This window comes from Etheostoma cragini, chromosome 20, assembly GCF_013103735.1.
Source record: "Etheostoma cragini isolate CJK2018 chromosome 20, CSU_Ecrag_1.0, whole genome shotgun sequence".
NCBI classification, from domain to species: Eukaryota; Metazoa; Chordata; class Actinopteri; order Perciformes; family Percidae; genus Etheostoma; species Etheostoma cragini.
This window is the reverse complement of record NC_048426.1, coordinates 15,861,183-15,875,251: the sequence shown is the minus strand read 5'-3', so window position 1 is coordinate 15,875,251 and position 14,069 is coordinate 15,861,183. Positions and strand designations below refer to the sequence as shown.

Genomic DNA, 14,069 nt, shown 5'->3' with positions numbered 1-14,069 from the left:
CCCCCCCCCCCCTCCTTCATTTAGACTAACATATTCTTCATGGCTCAGCCATGTTTCAGTAAGACAGAATAAATCAGTTTGATTATCTGGAATGTAAGGTGTCATGCAATAAGTCAGGCTTTGTATTTGATCTCTTATAGTGTCCTGGACTTAAATGCATTTGAAAGGCAAAATAAAGCTGAAGGTCTGGGGATGGTTACTGAAGAAGGATCAAGTAAGTGAGGATACTAACCGTGGTAAACTTCTCTGCAACTGTCATTGATTACAAACAAGTTATTTGAGTGATTTAATTTGCCTTGTTACAAGATACTTTTAGTCACGTTTTGTACGAAGATACACAATATATCTATGACCTTTAACGTGGTACTGAGTAAGAATCTTTAGACTAAGTCTATCTGTGGCAAAGTGCGATTTTTATAATGTGTATCTTTGTACAGAAAAACGAATAGAAAGAATATCAGTACTTAAAGTAAGCAATCTATGTACTACACTGTAGTTTTTGCTGAATGCGGATCTGAGAGTATCTCTGTAACTCGACAATGAAACAGCTTGTGGAATGTCTAGATTTATTCCTGCAGCAGACAGGCCTTTTTCTTCAGCAACACTGAACGTTTTCAGCCACTCAGTGTTACAGATGTGGCCCAAACTGCAGTGCGAGCTGTAAGAGATCTTGCTGAGGGCACCTTATTGTGGCATGATGTGTCTCATCCTGGTGTTACCGCCCTTTTAGTCAGGCTTGTAATTGGCTGCAAGATGAAGAACGCAGCATTAGCTTGACGAAACACCTGCTCTTTAGTTTGCTGTTGTGCAAGCCCATCTCCATGTCACGTGTGTCTCCTGTGTGTCATATTGTACGTCATCATCAATATACAGCATAACCTGTGCTACTGTATGTCTAAGTCCTGTCTGGGCCTTGTCTGCCATATAAAAGCACATAGTCACAAGCACATCTACATGAAAATCCACATTTAATTTGAGGTCTCTATTCTATCTGATGGGTTGCATACAGTATAAAGATATGTTTTTCTATCATGCATATTCCAGCTCATTTTCACCTCATGAACTCAGGCATAAGTGACGGTAACTGTCTAACCTGTAGTCTAAACACCTTCCCTAGTGCACTTCAAGACTTTGTTTAATTGTAACCGCATGTCAATGTTGCCAATCAATGTATGTAAAGATATATCTATAGCGCTATCACACTTCTTCTGATTGAATATCAATGTCTTCTCCTTTGCTTATGTCTGCTTTTGTTTTGTTTGTTTGTTTTCTCCTGATCATGTTTTTTATCTCATCGCAGTCAACGTGAGTGAGCGGGGTAAATACATGGTTTAGATTCTACTCATTTATATGCAATGCTGACATCTTAATTGATCTCCGTTCAACTCCTTCCTCGCTCTCCTCATTCCCCTCCAAATCCTCTCTACCCTCATTCCTCCTCCTCCTCCTCCTCCTCTTCTTACGCCTACCTTGTCCCGAATGCAATACAACCATCTTCTTTGTACCTTGGACTGAAGGAGCGCATGCATGCTTATATGACATCTGAATAGATTATTCAGTCCATGGTCAGGTGCCCCAAAATGACTCAAATCTCTTCACTCTCCACTTGTGCCTGACTTTTTATTTTTTATTCATTTTGATAAGACTAACCAGCGTGTAATAAAAAAAAATCTTCCAAAGCTTTTATTGTAAAAAAGCTTAGTTTTATTCCTATTATAAACCTTGTTTTATTTTGTGGAAAAAATGATGCACTATACCTTGTCTGTGAGTTCTGAACTTCAAATATAGTGCACATATTTTGATGCCGTTTGACAGCCAGACAGCAGCTTTATGAGGAAGTGGAAGCTATGCAAGCCCATATGCCTGTACTGAGATTAAAATGATGAGTGTCTGACCTTGCTATCACTGAAAGGGGCAGTGAATCTCATTTTCTGTCCTCAGGTTCCAAGGTTCTACAGAATGATGAGTTCACTAAGGATCTCTTTAGGTTTCTACAGCTTCTCTGTGAGGGTCACAACAATGGTAGGTGGATACTTTTTCCATTAACCAAAATCAAAGAAGATTCTGCATGTCTCTAAACAACTGGCTGGGTGGCGTGAATCTACTCAAAAACAACCAATTATATCTTTCCTCTTATTTTGTCAAATGTTTTAGATTTTCAAAACTTTCTGAGGACTCAGACAGGGAACACAACTACTGTTAACATCATCATTAGTACTGTAGACTACCTACTAAGACTCCAGGTATGAAATTATTGAAGACTGATCTAGAAACAAATTATATTCATTTAAGTTCTTTAATGTACCACATCATTTTCTTTTTTCCTCTATTAGGAATCCATCAGTGATTTCTACTGGTACTACTCTGGTAAGGATATTATAGATGAGGCAGGTCAGAGGAACTTCTCCCAAGCACTGGCTGTGGCTAAGCAGGTCTTCAATTCTTTAACTGAGTATATACAGGTACCATATCACAACACACTGCACCACAATAAGTGATACTTACAATCATTAGCGCAAACGTCTGATTTTGATGCTCTGTGATTATCACTCCTCACTCTCTATGCTGTGTGCTCCAGGGTCCATGTATCGGGAACCAGCAAAGTCTGGCTCACAGCAGGCTGTGGGACGCAGTTGTGGGCTTCTTGCATGTTTTTGCCAACATGCAGATGAAACTATCCCAGGTTTGTACTTTTTTCTGCAAAGGGGTGGTGCTGCAATGTTTTTGTACTCCACTGAAGAACGTTTCAATTTAACGCTACATTACGACATACTTCTACTCCACTTCAGAGGGAAATATAGTCATCTTTAATCCACTTAATCTATTTGACAGCTACTAGCATTAATCAATCAATTGATTTTTATTTCCCTCAATATAGTTGCAGATTAAGGTTTTACATACTTTTAAAACCGTATTAAAAAGCAACAGTAAATTTTAAAAGTAAACATTATTATAGATTTAAGTTTATAAACTTATGTATAAACTACTAGATTCAATTTTTGTGAAAAGATTCAAAATGGGTGACATACAACAGAGGAAGCCTGCTGGAATCAAACCAGGGTTTGCATTAATCTATGAGCAACAAGTACGTCTCCAAGTAATATTGGGGAAATTTTTTAGCCAAGGGTTTGAGTCATATACCATTTTAAGTGGTTATTTTACTGAAGTCAACTTTTAAATTTTAATGGAATACCTTTCTTTAGCAGTATTGCTTCTTTTACTTCTTTGTAAAAATCTGAATACTTCATTCACCAATGGTGTTTTTCCTTGTCATACAGAGGCTCCTTTAAAATATCTGTAGCCACTAGAGGTCTCTCCAGGCTTGAGGATAACCTCAGGCTACTGCAGTATGATTACATATGTCATTCCACTCAGCTACAGTATGTGATGTATTACGCCATCAAATCCATGCTATTTCCACCAATAAGCCAGAAATGGGCTGAAATCCAGCTGCCTAACCTTATCGCATGGTCATCAGAAAGGACAGTAGAAGCCTGTATGAAGGAGAGCACAGGTGGAGGGGTTTGAATTTTGAATTTAGCGCATCAAAGTATGCCTCAGATTTATGGCACGCCGAATACAGACTCCATAGAGACCCTAACTGAGTCAGACGGACCTAGCCATCTGCTCTTAGACAGTAAAATAACATTAACCCTGGTGGTGATGGATGGATGTTACCTAGGAGGCCCTTCTAGTCCCCAGCAGGGCGATTGTGGGTCCCCAACAATCTGAGGCAGCCTTGATCTCTCAGGGATATTAGACATGATGGCTGTATTCTTATAGGGAGGCCATCAGTAGTGTGTGATAGTGTAATGTGAGTCACTAGGTTTCCATTTTTATCTTCTCCTTACAGGACTCCAGTCAGATTGAATTATTGAAGGAGCTGCTGGACCTGCAGAAGGACATGATCGTCATGATGCTCTCACTACTCGAAGGTTTACTTGTTTATGATTCACCACATGAGCTGTGCTAGCATCATTAGTTTGCAAGGATATTGTCTCTTTTATGACTTTCATTAAAGATATTTGTTTGCTTGGAATGTAATCAAATATTTAGCAAAGCCGCTTTGCATAATCTGCATGGAGTGTTGCCAGTGATTGTGTGTACTAACAAACTTTGCTTTGGTCACTTTCTCCGTAACTTCACAGGTAATGTTGTCAATGGTACTATTGGCAAACAAATGGTAGACACCTTGGTGGAATCTTCCAGCAACGTGGAGATGATCCTGAAGTTTTTTGACATGTTCCTCAAGTTGAAGGACCTGACTACCTCGGACAGCTTCAAGGAGTATGACCCAGAGAGGAAAGGTGTCATCTCAAAGAAAGATTTCCAGAAGTCCATGGAGAACCAGAAACAGTATTCCCAGTCTGAGATTGAGTTTCTTCTCTCATGCGCCGAGGCTGATGAGAACGACATGTTCAACTATGAACAGTTTGTGGAGAGATTTCATGAACCCGCCAAGGACATTGGCTTTAATGTAGCTGTGTTGCTGACTAATCTCTCTGAGCATATGCCTCATGATGCTCGACTCTCAACATTCCTTGACCTGGCTGAAAGTGTACTCAGCTACTTTGAGCCTTATTTAGGTCGTATTGAGATCATGGGTGGAGCCAAGCGCATCGAGAGAGTCTATTTTGAGATCAGTGAATCAAGTCGCACCCAGTGGGAAAAGCCTCAGGTGAAAGAGTCAAAGCGGCAGTTTATTTTTGATGTCGTCAACGAAGGCGGGGAGAGTGAGAAAATGGAACTGTTTGTCAACTTCTGTGAGGACACCATCTTCGAGATGCAGCTGGCATCTCAAATTTCCGAGCCTGACCCAGCGGAGCGTCCGGAGGAAGATGAAGTCGACAACCACAGTGTGGTGGAAAAGCAGCAGGAGGAGGAAGATGAGGAGAGTGTGATGTTGGAGTCTTCCTCAGCTTTTACAATTGCCTGCATCTCCATGAAAAAAAGCCTCTGCCACTTCCGGCAGCTGCTTACTCTCAAGAGCATGAGGCGGCAGTACAGAAAGTTCAGGAAAATGAGCGTTAGGGAGATGGTGCGAGGCTTCTTCTCGTTCTTCTGGATGATCATCACAGGCCTCTTCCACTTTGTCTACAGCCTGGTTTGGGGTTTCTTCCACATTTTGTGGACCACCATGTTTGGTGGTGGACTCGTCGAAGGGGCCAAGAACATGAAGGTGACGGACATTTTGGGAAACATGCCAGACCCCACCCAGTTTGGGATCCACGGTGACGTGTTGGAGATGGAGAAGATGGAGGCAAGTGAAGCGTCAGCGTTGGCGGAGATGGGTCAGATGGCTCAGGGAGATGCAGCAGAGGCAGACCTGATGGCTGAGTTGCTGAACATACAGCCCAAGAAGGAGGGAAAGCACGGGGCCGAGCCAGGTTTGGGGGATGTGTCAGAGGTGGTGGTGGGGGATGCTCCGTCCATTGCCAGCGCTGTTAAGCAGAAGAAGGCACAGGTCAGTTCTCATGTTAAGTCCAATTGATTAAGGGAACTTCTTTTCCAAATCATGTCTTTACTGGTAGCAGTGGATATCCTAAAACATTAGTAACTTGAAACACATTTGTCATAATATTAGAACAAACTGTTTAAATTGAATGATGGTTTAAACATTGTATTTTTTTCAGTTGGCTGCAAAGAAGAGAGCCGTAAATGGAGACTACAAATCCGATTCAGAGAAAGGAGAGTAAGTTTTTTTTAAGTTGTTTATTGTTCATTCTCAGTGGAATTAAAGTTGATATGATTTGTATGTGATTATAACATCTATAAATCTGAGTGTATTATCGTGTTTTGCTGTCTACCACTGTCTTTTATTTTTAAATATTTTAACAGTTTCAAATTCCTGGCAAAGGGGCTTCAAGTACGAACGGTGTCAGACAGGATTTAAGTTACCTCCTGATGCGATGTGTTGTGGGATGTAAATCTGGTCGACTCTGGGTGTACTGTGCTTCTGTGGTTTTGTTCTCCTCAGAGTTCACATGCATACATGTATGTGTGTGTCTATCTGTGACCTGGCAGCAGCCTTCTATCTGCCTCCCACTAATTATCACTAATTCGTCGCACTGTTGCTTGCTCTGGAGGAGACTACTAGAACTGTTGGGTCGTTGTAAATTCTGGAGTGTGGTCTATCTGTATAGTGTCTTGAGATAACTCTTGTTATGAATTGATACTATAAATAAAATTTAATTGAATTGAATTAATTATTGTTGCAGTTCAGAAGATGGTGAGAAGAAGGACCATGACAAGTCCAAAGACGAAGGCCCTCCAGAGCCACCAGTGGAGAAAAAATTCCCGAAGAAGAGGATCGGCCAGAAGAAAGAATTGCCAGAGGTCTTCATGGCCAGCTTCTTCGCTGGCTTGGAAATCTACCAGACCAAGATGCTGGTCAGATATTTCCCTCACAGCTGTCTTAAAGTATTTAGTTTAGAACGATTAGGTTACGTTTGCCTGTTGTACATGTACTGTATGTATGTGTATATACAGTATGTTTGTAACTTATGCGGGACTTATTTTTTTTCACAGAATTACCTTGCCAGAAACTTCTACAACCTCCGCTTCCTGGCACTTTTTGTTGCCTTTGCCATCAACTTCATTCTGCTCTTCTACAAAGTAAGCTTGCATTTAAGGTGTCATAATGTATACAGTATACTTCTTGAACATTGTTGTAAGGGCTTTTGTAAATATCTTTTTAAAACAACTTATTGTCTTTCAGGTGGCCGGTGATTACTCAGATGATGAAGACCCCTGGGATGGTCGAGGCAGAACCAGGGAGGAGGAGGAAGATGAGGCTGCACTCGAGTATTTTGTTCTGCAAGAGAGCACAGGTTACATGGCGCCAACGCTTCGCTGTCTGGCTATATTACACACGATCATATCTTTCCTGTGTGTAGTGGGATACTACTACCTGAAGGTACAGTAACACCAGCTGACAAGAAAATACACTTATGTTTTGTTAAACACATTTTATAAGATACATTTTTTATAATATACTGTAAAAAAAGATCTCAGCAAAGCATTTTACCTCTGCTTATGTGATTGCTGACATCATGTTGCTTCTAGCAGTATAACAGTTTTACTACATCCTATTCCCAACTTGTATATATGTATGTACATTCTTTATTTTGTATTTTTTTTCTTTTTTTTTATATTTGTTCTTGTATTCTATACTATATCATTTCTTGTATGTGTGCTGTGTGTCTGATATTTTACTGCTGTAGCACCAAAATTTCTCAGTTTGGGATCAATGAAAGTCTTTCTTATCTAAACAGACTGAATATGCAGCATGTTGACATCAATCACTGTGTGCTATTTTCTAAACTGCACTATCAAAGAAATTCCCTTTGTGTCCAAGGTGCCCCTGGTAGTGTTCAAACGTGAGAAGGAGATTGCGAGGAAGTTGGAGTTTGCCGGCCTTTACATCACAGAGCAGCCGTCGGATGATGACATCAAAGGACAGTGGGACAGACTGGTCATCAATACTCCGTGAGACAACTACAGTACAGCTATTCAACCCTGAGTCATGATCTTTTATAAACAATGGATTAATGCAGATTTGTTTGTTTGCTGTTTTGATCAGTTCTTTCCCCAACAACTACTGGGATAAATTTGTCAAACGCAAAGTAGGTGTAATTTTTTTTTTTTTTTTTCATGCAAACACAAACCATAAACCCAATCTGGGGATACTTACTTGTGTACTTCTATTTCTGTTTTGCTGCTATTTGTAGGTGATCAAAAAGTACGGAGACCTGTATGGAGCTGAGAGGATAGCAGAGCTGCTGGGGATGGATAAGAGTGCCTTGGATTTCAACCCTACAGAGGAAACCGTTGTCAAGGAGGCTTCACTAGTGTCATGGTGAGACATTGGACAGAAATAGAAAGAATAGAGGTGAAGTAGGAAATATGAGCCCCTCTTATCAACCTTTCTTCTTTGTTGCCAGGTTGAGCTCAATCGACACAAAGTACCATGTCTGGAAATTGGGAGTGGTGTTTACAGACAATGTAAGTTTGAGTACACTTTGGGATGATTAATTGCTCTGTTTTATGGTTGTATGGATGGAAGAGTGAATGATTTGATGAATGGGTTTGATTGATCATATTTTTACCGGACGGATGGATTCTGATCAACTTCCCATTTTATTTCTCTCCCAGTCATTCTTGTATCTAGTGTGGTACACCACCATGTCCATCCTGGGCCACTACAACAACTTCTTCTTTGCCGCTCATCTGCTGGACATCGCCATGGGGTTCAAGACCCTTCGCACCATCCTCTCCTCCGTCACACATAACGGCAAACAGGCAAGGACTTGTAGGATGCCGGTCTTCCTCCAAGCAGCAGGGGTCACTGGAGAGTTTGTAGTTGGGGTTGTGTTGTAACCACCAGCTGTTTACGCCTCGATGTGCAAACTGATGGCATTTTATGTAATACGGGTGTTAAGCCTGAAAAAATGTATAATGTGATCTTAACACAAAAGGAAATCATGATCCTCTATCTGTGTTCTACTGCTTGTTCAGCAAAGAAACAAATACTCTGAAAAGAATTGTGTGAGCTGTAGGGCTTTGTGTATTTCTTCTAAGAATTTTTTACCACGTGAGTACATATTCTCTGAAGCAACAGTAGGCAGCCAAGCCTTGATATGCCACAGGTTTATCAAGTGGTTTTGGCTAAGATATTAGCAAACTGTGAATTAGATTTGTTCTAATATCTGTTCCTCTATACTTTCTGTACACGATTGGCAAGTATCACACTAGTGGCTTGTGTTGCCTTCCGTGCAACATGTCATAATGTATAATGGAAGTTAAAATGATCCTCGGTTGAGCAAGAATGTGTCATCTAGTAAAAGTTGTATGTAATGTGTCCATTTTTGTATCTTTGCATCCAATAATTTCATCTCTCCCTCATTATATAATTGGGAGAACTAAGGCAAAACGGAGAGATGCAAGTAAAGGGAGCGATGATGCGTAAATGTCAATTTAGATAAACCCTTTTGACATTTGAGTTCAAATGGCTCAATTGCCTTTTATTTCACTTTCAATGCTGACTGTCAGATCTTCCAGGGAATTATCACGTCAACGGACCTTTGGCAAAAATTTAATGTCAATCTCCCAAGGGTGGAAATACACCCAAATGGCGAGGTTGCAAGGAATCCCTGACACGTCCCACACTCAGGTGCCCGGGGACAGATCACTCACACCGCCAATACAAATGCAGTATTTCATTTTTTTTTTTATTTGATGATTTAAAAAAAAATGGCACATAACACTGCACAGCAGTAATTACATAGGCCGACATTTTAATGCTGCTTCCGCTGTTGTTGCTTTTTAGGTTCATCAGTGTAGGAGCTGCGTCTGTATGGAGTGTATTTGTATAAATAAATGTTGAACTGATTTGTGCGATTGGAGCCTGTTCTGCTCTTGCCGCCAGCAATCTACCCGCGGTCCTCATGAGGGTTTAACTGCTTTTTATAGAAAACGAATGGGAGCTGGCACCTATGTCTAATGTTTCTAGCCCATGTACACAAATAGACAGGAAGTTTGTAGTGACATTTTACCGACTGTGATCTGTTTGTTTTTTGTTTTTTTATTTTCAAGCTGGTGTTGACAGTGGGCCTGTTGGCAGTTGTGGTCTATCTCTACACTGTGGTGGCCTTCAACTTCTTCAGGAAGTTCTACAACAAGAGTGAGGATGAGGATGAGCCAGATATGAAGTGTGATGACATGATGACTGTAAGTATCAATGACATGTATTAAAAAAAGAAAATGTGAACACAGCCGGACTTGCAAAGAGCCTCCCTGTGTGTTTCCACAGTGCTACTTATTCCACATGTATGTTGGGGTGAGAGCAGGAGGGGGCATTGGGGATGAAATTGAAGACCCAGCCGGGGACCCCTATGAGCTCTACCGCATTCTTTTTGACATCACCTTCTTCTTCTTCGTCATCGTCATCCTCCTGGCCATCATCCAGGGTGAGCTTCAGCATTGTGTCTTTTGAGGGATTTTTGTTTGTTTGTTTGTTTGTTTTTTATACGATAGATAAAATACGCCACTTCAACAAAACATAGTGAACGACCATTGTGTTTTATAGTGACAAATGCAAAGACACTTATCTTTATCGTTTGCAATATTCCTCATCAGTAGTAGATCCACATTAAAGCCCTTACTGTATCTTAACATTGTGTTTATACAGACACAGTACATATTATATGATGTGCTCACCACAATTCCTCTTTGTTCGCAGGTTTGATCATTGATGCCTTTGGAGAGCTGAGAGACCAGCAGGAACAAGTCAAAGAGGACATGGAGGTGAGAGTAGATTTAATTCTCACCCGTACTTGCCAGCCTATGGAGCGCTGGAGGCGTTCAGGGGAAGCAGGCGTGGGTTGAGGTTTTTTGTTCTCTGAATGAACATAATATGATTTAATGACATTATTTACTGTATGATGTTAAGAGCTACAGAAATAAGTTAAGTTGTTTTGCAAACTGCCTAAAACCACCAGAGTATTACGACAAAAAGAAGAATGGGATTCGTCTTCGGCATGCGTACATTTTTTTCTTAAATTGTCATGATGTCATACTAAGTCTGAATGTTCTACAGAAAATAAGCTGCTCAACTTGAACACTGTTGAAAAGGCCAACTTTTGTTTATTGAGCTCTTCATCTATCTCTCTTCAGTCTTTCAAGCAACAATCAGTCAGATGAAGGTCAGGGAACACGCTTGGTCCTTGAGAGATTGCAGTTACAGGGGAAAATAAATATTTAGTTTAATATGAGTGAATTAAGTTTTAGCGCAGATGACCCCAGTGACACAACTTTCATTGTTATTGTATTGTTATTTTCGTTGACTTTAGAAAGCTCAGAAGACTTAAAACAACAGCTGAGTAGTACTAACCATGGCGAGTGAACTGATCATTATGTGTAAAATGAGTGGAGGCTCCTTTAAAAATATAATGCAACATTTTCAAAAGAGAGCAGGTGTTCTAATTATCTTTTCTGTCCCCAGACCAAATGTTTCATTTGTGGGATCGGTAATGACTACTTTGACACAACCCCTCACGGCTTTGAGACTCACACCTTACAAGAGCACAATTTGGCCAACTACCTGTAAGTATCCTGCCTTCGAGCATTTTCCATCACCTTTTTTTTTACTTTTTATTGCAAATGTGATTATCATTATCGTCGTCTCTCGCCAACATGTGTTTCTGTAATTTAACCACATGATTGATGGCTTCAGCACACTACCACAGCATCAGGGCCAAAGTCACTAATAGCCCCAGTGGTCCAGAACACTAGTTTTCCTTCAGGTTTTTTCCTTCCTTCTGTCTCTGCCTTTCCCTCGCACTCCCTGCTCATCCAGTGTTTCTGTGTAATGCCCGTGACAATAGAAGGTCTCAGTCCATTTGCGCTCACAGTGAGCTGGCCGGAGGATATGAGAGCGACCTCATTATGTTGCTTCATTACTATTTAATGACATGAACTTTATTGGAAAATAGGTTTGTGATCGCATGCTCTCATACAGTATTCATCAGGACTTGGCGGGCTACGATGCCCACAGAGATACAGCTGCCCGTTGCCATTTAAACTTGATTTAGGAAACAACAGGTGATTCGGGGATGGTGTTACTTGGTGGTACCTCAGCAAAGCCTTCTTTTTTGATTCTCAGATATTTAGCTAGGATAATTTGAAATGTAGAATTGTCTATTTTTAGTTTGACGGTTGTTGTTTTTCTTCTCATTAACCTGGCTTTCTGTAAAGGTTTTTCCTGATGTACCTCATCAACAAGGATGAGACAGAGCACACTGGCCAGGTACAGTATGTATATTCTGACCAATATTGCAGTTGAATTTACATTGTGATTATTTATTTTTTATAATAAGACAAATAAGCATAATCACATCTTGTTTCTTACATTTTTTTTTCTTTCCATTTATGATAAAACTTGACCTTTCTCCATGATATTAATGAAATGCAACAGTGCCAACTGCATATTTTGCTATTTATGTTTATAATGTCAAACTGCTGGTAAGTCACGTTAAACTGCTTCAAAGCCTGGATTCCTGGCAGGAAAACAATAAGATGCTTAAAGTTTAACTGGGACATTGCAAATAACTCTATTAACCACTTTTCTGTAATTTATATTTGAGAACTACTTAGCTATTGGCTATCTACCTGTCTGAAATTGATGTTAAAAGATACTTTTTAAAGACAAAGAAAAAAAAAACATTGTTGACCAAAATGGACAGACCCAGGCATTTAAAGAGTGGGCATAATAACAAGGCAACATTCACAATGTATTTTATTAAATTGCAGAATAAATGTTATATGACTACAACTTGAGTAAATTTGAAACAAATGTGACATACGTACATTTGGCTATAATGACAGCTGACATTATTGATAACAACTACCATGAAGTCAACAATAGTGGCAGTTTGCATTATTGCCAGTAAATCCTGGTCCTCAACCTAAACTTTGACTTCCTACAGCTTGTTCAGAAAGCGTTGATTATTTAAATTATAATTAAAATCACAGCTATTGCAATAACAAATATTGCAATTTGATAACGTTCCAATACAAAAGAACATTTAATTGCTCAGCTTATTTTTGCATGCATATACATTGTCCAAAATGTAAATAACTTAATTTTGAGTAACACTTTCATGCCCATGTATGTGTGTCTGACTCCAGGAGTCATATGTGTGGAAGATGTACCAGGAGCGATGTTGGGATTTCTTCCCAGCTGGAGATTGCTTCCGCAAACAGTACGAAGATCAGCTCGGATAGATAAGAGGCCAGATAAGACAAACCTTTATTGATCCCCAGAGGGATATATCGGATAGAGCAGATACATTCTCTTTACCTCTATCTATGTTAAGTGGGCGGCTAGAGAATGTAGTCCTACATAGTGCTGCTGGACTACACCACCCTACAGCTGTCCCGCCAATGCTTCAGACTGGCTGAAGGAGAGACAAGACAAAATTACTTGTTTTTATCTATGAAAAAGAAACCTCTCCTACCCGTGTCAGATGTACCCTTGTGACCATCGGTACAGTGCCAATCGATGAGAATACGACCTGTAAGTTGCCCAGACGTTTTATTTTATTTTGGGACTCGTCTTTGATAGCGTGTTGCCTTTTACTCCACATAACCCCAAGTCATTGCACAATTTTTCTTTGTCTTTTTGAGAAACACTGGGTTGTGTGGGGTTATGGGGCAATGTGTCAGTCATATTATGCACAAGAACCCAACTTCAATATTTTGAGAATATTGAACTTGAGACTTAATGCCAAAAGAAAAGTGGAGGTTTTCAGTAGATTTACATGAAAAAATGTGATATAAGACAGGTTTTTTTTCCAGATGTTGTGACCTTGCATATTGAGATGATGTTTTAGAATAAAGTGGCAAAAAGGTTTATTACTGTATGTAGGTTAAAAAAATGCCTAATTTTTTCATGAAGTGCCTTACAGTACTGTATCTACATTACAATGAAGCTATGCAAAACCTTTGTTTCTTCTTTATTGTATGTAAGTACAGTAATTCCCCTGGAACAGTTACAAGTAGCTGTCCAGATATGTAGTTTGTGGCTGAAAATTTTCATTTGAACATGGAAGAACAGCGTTGGTTTGATTTGACAGATTTCTTGCTGAATGCAGCATAACTGCAAATGTTCAAGGTACACAGTGTAAAAATGACAAATCTGAATTTACTAGATAACTTCAAACAAGAACAAAAATGTAATTGCTATTGTATGGCCATTTGTATGTAGTAGCTTTGCTGATCTGTGCATTTCTTTTGATGGGAAAAAATAAAAAAATGAATCAATGCAAGAAATATTCATGTTTGTGTTATTCATTGGGACATGTTTACTGATATTGATTTTCTAAATACACCCACAAAAAGTACATTTCAACTTTTAAGACGTCATAACAGAACACATTTTTTGAGACAGTGGGTCATTTCAGTCCCAAAATCAGCAAAATGCCACCTCTTCCCCTGCGGCTCATCCAAATCTTTTCAAAAAAAGATGCCTACTGTGTCAAACAGCCCATGGCTTTAGTTCTAAGTTCATT

At 39.8% G+C, this 14,069-nt stretch overlaps 1 protein-coding gene across 11 annotated transcripts in view; it reads left to right on the top strand.

Moving 5' to 3' along the window:
• The window catches only part of LOC117935927 (ryanodine receptor 3-like), a 103,798-nt gene extending 89,966 nt beyond the window's left edge, over window positions 1-13,832 (top strand). For 9 of the 11 annotated variants that reach the window (XM_034858565.1, XM_034858563.1, XM_034858562.1 and 6 more), the window contains 23 exons: window positions 141-214; window positions 1,301-1,318; window positions 1,942-2,022; window positions 2,155-2,243; window positions 2,334-2,462; window positions 2,579-2,683; window positions 3,854-3,935; window positions 4,149-5,464; window positions 5,634-5,692; window positions 6,219-6,390; window positions 6,529-6,615; window positions 6,719-6,916; window positions 7,358-7,488; window positions 7,583-7,625; window positions 7,731-7,858; window positions 7,944-8,004; window positions 8,155-8,301; window positions 9,595-9,729; window positions 9,812-9,968; window positions 10,241-10,305; window positions 11,003-11,103; window positions 11,755-11,806; window positions 12,688-13,832. In XM_034858565.1, coding sequence (XP_034714456.1) covers window positions 141-214; window positions 1,301-1,318; window positions 1,942-2,022; window positions 2,155-2,243; window positions 2,334-2,462; window positions 2,579-2,683; window positions 3,854-3,935; window positions 4,149-5,464; window positions 5,634-5,692; window positions 6,219-6,390; window positions 6,529-6,615; window positions 6,719-6,916; window positions 7,358-7,488; window positions 7,583-7,625; window positions 7,731-7,858; window positions 7,944-8,004; window positions 8,155-8,301; window positions 9,595-9,729; window positions 9,812-9,968; window positions 10,241-10,305; window positions 11,003-11,103; window positions 11,755-11,806; window positions 12,688-12,783 — 3,526 coding nt within the window. In that variant the 3' untranslated portion in view covers window positions 12,784-13,832. The remainder of the gene's footprint in view (window positions 1-140; window positions 215-1,300; window positions 1,319-1,941; window positions 2,023-2,154; window positions 2,244-2,333; window positions 2,463-2,578; window positions 2,684-3,853; window positions 3,936-4,148; window positions 5,465-5,633; window positions 5,693-6,218; window positions 6,391-6,528; window positions 6,616-6,718; window positions 6,917-7,357; window positions 7,489-7,582; window positions 7,626-7,730; window positions 7,859-7,943; window positions 8,005-8,154; window positions 8,302-9,594; window positions 9,730-9,811; window positions 9,969-10,240; window positions 10,306-11,002; window positions 11,104-11,754; window positions 11,807-12,687) is intronic. The other 2 variants (XM_034858566.1, XM_034858560.1) reach the window with 1 other exon arrangement.
• The last annotated feature ends 237 nt before the right edge of the window (window positions 13,833-14,069 follow it).